The 4,837-nt window shown below is 37.5% G+C and overlaps 1 protein-coding gene across 1 annotated transcript; it reads right to left on the bottom strand.

Moving 5' to 3' along the window:
* Positions 1–1,451: 1,451 nt before the first annotated feature.
* LOC114499017 (olfactory receptor 4C16-like) lies at positions 1,452–3,850 on the bottom strand. The gene is made up of 2 exons (XM_028514979.2): positions 3,533–3,850; positions 1,452–2,536 (listed from the first exon to the last, which is right to left on the bottom strand). The coding sequence occupies exon 2, from the start codon at positions 2,491–2,493 to the stop codon at positions 1,561–1,563; it is 933 nt and encodes a 310-aa protein (XP_028370780.1). The 5' UTR covers positions 2,494–2,536; positions 3,533–3,850; the 3' UTR covers positions 1,452–1,560.
* Positions 3,851–4,837: the final 987 nt, after the last annotated feature.

Genomic DNA, 4,837 nt, shown 5'->3' with positions numbered 1-4,837 from the left:
TGATTTTTAAATCATTGAGATAGTCATTTCTTCTTCAAAAGCAGTGAAGTCACTATAATTTTCAGATCTTCCCAGTGACTAATTCTGTGCTAAATTCCAAAAGTTCAGTCACATCATTAGAGTTCAATGAGCTCATAATTTTAAATATTGGACATCTGGGTGAAAATTTCTGAAAGTACCTTTAGAACATTTTCACCTTTTTCCAAATGAATGAAGTAAGCAAAGAAAAGAACAACTCATAGACACAACAGTATGGTGGTGATTATCAGAGGGTAAATATTTTTACATTAATTGGTTATTGTTTTTAAACCCCCTATCATTAACAACTGTACCTTTACTTGTAGCCCACATGAATACATCTACCTTAGTTTGGGCCATCTATGTGACAATTGTAAGAACTCAATGCTATAAATAAATTATTATTATTGCTATGATTCAAGAGAAAACTTACCATTTCCCCAAAATTGTAAGGGGGATTTCTTTAGAAGAAAGAAAGTAGTTTTTACAAAAAGAATAATGAGTACAATCTCAATAGCCAAAAGTTTTCTAAGATAAAAAGTCTCCTTCAGCCCTGGCTTGGTAGCTTGCTTGGTTAAAGCATCCCTCCAATACACTAAGGTTTTAGGTTAAATCCCTGTTCCGGGTACATAAGGAATTTATCAATGAATGAATAAATAAATGGAACAAAAATCTGGTCTCTCTCTCTCTCTTTCTCATTCCCCTCTCTCTCTAAAAAAAAATTTTTAAAGACTCCTTCAGAAATGTGAATTTTCTCATTGTATTCTGTCATTATTCTAGAAGAATCTAGGTAAACATGAGAAAAATTCAAAATATAATCCCAAGTAACAGAAGGGATAGTATCTAGATTATATACATTGTCCCTTAAAACATAAACATCCTACTATTATTTTAATCTGGCACTTCCTTGTGAGTCAGGAAAACGAACAATCAAATTGAAAGTCCATGTTCAGATACTAAAAGAACTGTGTCGAATAAATAAGCTGCTAGGAAGAGAAACTTGCCAGAATGTTGATATACATATATAAAGTATAAGTATAAACAGAGAACACTGCAAGTCAACATGAAGGAGTCAAAGAAAGCACCAGATCAAGGTCACAATGCTAGTAGTCAGGCAAGAACGGCTGATACACAGCAGTGAACATCGATGGCTGTTTGTACCTAGGCTGTATCTTCTATTTTAAATTGACTCTGGGCCTGGCTGTACAGTTCAATTGCTTAGAGGATTGTCTAGTATGCCAAGACTGTAGTTTCTATCCCCAGTCCTCTCTCTCTCTCTCTGTCTCTGTCTCTCTCTCTCTGTCTCTCTCTCTCTCTCTCTCTCTCCCCCCCCTCCCTCTCACAAAATCAATATATAAAAAAGGGTATGTTAAAATTGACTCAGTATCAATCCATATGTGTGTTTGCATTGCCTATTTTTCTAAAGAAACTAATTCTCATTTTCCGAGTTAGGATTAATTTACTGCACAATAAGAAGATAATATCCTCCGTGGTCTTCTTCTAGATCAGTCCAAACTGTGAAGAACAATTTGAAAGATCCATTCATAGCCTGTCATCAGAGACCAGTGCCTTGCTCCAGAACTTCCTCATGGCATTTTGCACTTCTGCGTTTCGCAGTGTATAAATCAAAGGGTTAAGCAAAGGTGTTCCAAGTGTATAAAATATAGCCACCAACTTATCTACAGAGAAGGTGGTTGCAGGGCGGGTGTATATAAATATGCAAGGACCAAATAACAAGACTACCACAATGATATGGGAGAAGCAGGTAGAAAGAGCTTTTCTCCTCCCTTCAGCACTGTGGTTTCTCAGAGAATGCAAGATGAAAATGTAGGAGAACATCAGCATGACAAAACTCACTGTACAAATGGCCCCACTGTTGGACACCAGGAGCAGATTGACCATGTAGGTGTCTGTACAAGCAAGCTGCAACAAGGGCTGCAAGTCACAGAAATAGTGATCGATCACATTGGGACCACAGAAAGGTAAACTCAAGACCAGAAAAATCTGAGCTAAAGAATGCACACAGGACCCCACCCAGGCCATAGCCACCAACACACCACAGACCTGTCGACTCATGATGGTCATGTAGTTCAGGGGCTTACAGATGGCCACGTAGCGGTCAACAGCCATGAGTATCAGGATGAAGATCTCCAGACAGCCAAAGAAATGGAATGAAAAGGCTTGGATTAGGCACTCACTGAAAGAGATTGTGGCATTCTTCAAAAGGGTGTCCACTATCATTCTTGGGGCTATGGAAGTAGAGAAGCAGGTCTCTGATAAAGACAAGTGGAAAAGGAAGAAATACATTGGACTCCCAAGTGCCTGGCTGGTCTTTATAGTAGCCAGAATCAGAAAGTTACCCAGCAATGTCCCCAAATAGAAAAGCAAGAAAGTGACAAACACTATTTTCTTCCTAACAGGATCCTGGGTCAACCCAAGCAGAATGAACTCAGTCACATTGTTATTCAGCTGCATAATTTCATGAATGAGGATGAAGGGTGCGTGTGAAGTTGTTTATCTGCAAAAAAATAAAGGAAGTAATTCATGGTGCAATGCATGATTTTATGACATATCTTAAGAAAAATAAATATTCCTCAACATAGGCATTTTGGTTGTGGTTTCTTAATGTGTCATCTCAGCATTTTGTCTTTGAACTTGTAATGACCACTTCATAGGGCCCTATGAGTCTCAAATAAGCTTGTGAAGTTTATACTTTTCTACAGTGCTCCTCAAATACAACTCTTCTCTGGGAGCCTTTGGTGACCACTTTGTGATAAAGGAAATTCTCTCTCCTGTTCTCTAAAAGCTCCTTTTGTAGCTTTTCTTATAATATTACATACTAAAATTTAGTTATATGTGTGATCCCTCTGACTTCCTTTCTAAAAATAAGAATCTTTAGAAACTACATTCCTGGGATTTGCTTCTCCATAATTCCAAACCCAATGCCTTATATACTGTAGGCACTTCAAGTGTTTTTAAAGTGAACATTCTCTTAGCACCTTTTACAATACCACATTTATATGATATGTCAGTACTATTCTGATTACTGAACACATTCAGATCATTAATCTACTGTGATCATAATTCCATCTATTATGTATGCTAAAGAGATAAACATGATCCCAAAGTATAAATCTAGGAAAAAATATTCTGAGATCAATTTTTAAATAAGTGAGTTAATCAGCTTCACAGGCTGGAGCAGGTGTTGCACTCTGTATGGCCACGAAGACTGGGGACTCTGCCACCCAGACAAATGATTACCTCAAGCATTTGACACTTTTTACATGAATCCTTGGCCTTTAAAGAATGCAAGGAGAGCTTTGACAGTGTTTACGTCCTCTGATCCTGATGCAGGGTTTAGTGCATGTCTTTGTGGATGATCATATTCACTTTTCCCAGAGGTGCATTAACACCTTTTGTCATGGGGTTCTCAAAGCAATTTGTCCCAAAAATGGGTAACAATGATCAGATATGAAACAACATTAGTAAAATAGTGCTTCTTCTAATAACATACCTCAACTTCCACAGCAAGTTTGGCCAACTTTAGAATAGCTGGATTTCTCACAACTATAGCAAACAGATGACATGTTGGATTGGGAGGTAACAGGAATGAGCGGAAAGGAAAGTAGACAGTGGGGAATAGGTGAGAGAATAGATGAGGGTGGAATACAGGTGGTAGGCATGCCTTCCCATCCTAAAAGTCCGTTTTATTGCACAGGCCACTGTGAGAATCAGCATTTTCTTCTTCAACTACCCAACCCTCACTGACTCAGTTCTACTACACTTCTACCTCTGGGAAACTCCTTATACTCATTTCATGTCTATGCAAAATCTACCACTCTCTGCTGGAAAGCTAATAGATTGTATCACAATTCTTCATCCCTCAAAAGCCCAAATTAAAGAAACATTATGCTTAGTGAAACAAGCCAGGCAGTGAAAGACAAATACCATATGATCTCACCTTTAACAGGAACCTAAATAACAAAACAAAGAAGCAAGCAAAATATAACCAAAGACACTGAAATAGAGGACAGGCTCACGGTGACCGGAGGGGAGAGAAGAGGGAATTTAAGGGGTCAGTGGGAAGGGCTCACAGGAACAAACTTAAAGGGCACATGGTCATAAACTAAGGGGAGGGTGGTAATGGGAGGGAAGTGGGGAGGGTGGGAGGGGGGAAAGGTTTGGGATTAAAAAGGAGAAAACTGTATTTGAACAATGATTAAAATATAATAAAAAAATCTGAAAAAAAAAAGAAACATAAAAACTCCCTCTCATGCACATGACACATTACCTTTCCCTTTCATTGTAGTTTTTCTTTCACCTTCACATTGTCATGGTTTCTCTAAACTTTCCATGAGAAGTAGTTATTCAGCCTTTCAGACTTCATCTCAGATGTGTATTGACTGCAAATTGTGTTCTTATTATATTATTCAAGCAACATGCAAACATTAATCATTTGAAACTGTGCTATACAACATTTCACTTAAACCTGTCACTTCTTTATTAACAGTTTCTCCAACTTCTAACTAGATATATTCTCTTCTAACTTTTAACACACATAATGAGGATGTATCTTGCTCAGCTATCACACATCAAAAGCATTTGAGAATTTTTCTGCACTCTGCCACCTCAAGAAACTTTAGGACATAAAATTCATTTTTCTCTCCCTACACAAGGATGGCTTATCACTTATCTGGGCTCATAAAATATTTGTTGAATTCAAAAGATTGTTTTATTCCAAAGCTGATTTTCATTCTACCTATTTACTACATAAACAGTAAACTTCTAAAAACATTATTTTTTCTGTTCATTTCTCAGA

The sequence above is a fragment of the Phyllostomus discolor genome, chromosome 6 (genome assembly GCF_004126475.2).
Source record: "Phyllostomus discolor isolate MPI-MPIP mPhyDis1 chromosome 6, mPhyDis1.pri.v3, whole genome shotgun sequence".
Classification (NCBI taxonomy): Eukaryota; Metazoa; Chordata; class Mammalia; order Chiroptera; family Phyllostomidae; genus Phyllostomus; species Phyllostomus discolor.
This window is presented reverse-complemented; position numbering and strand designations above follow the sequence as displayed.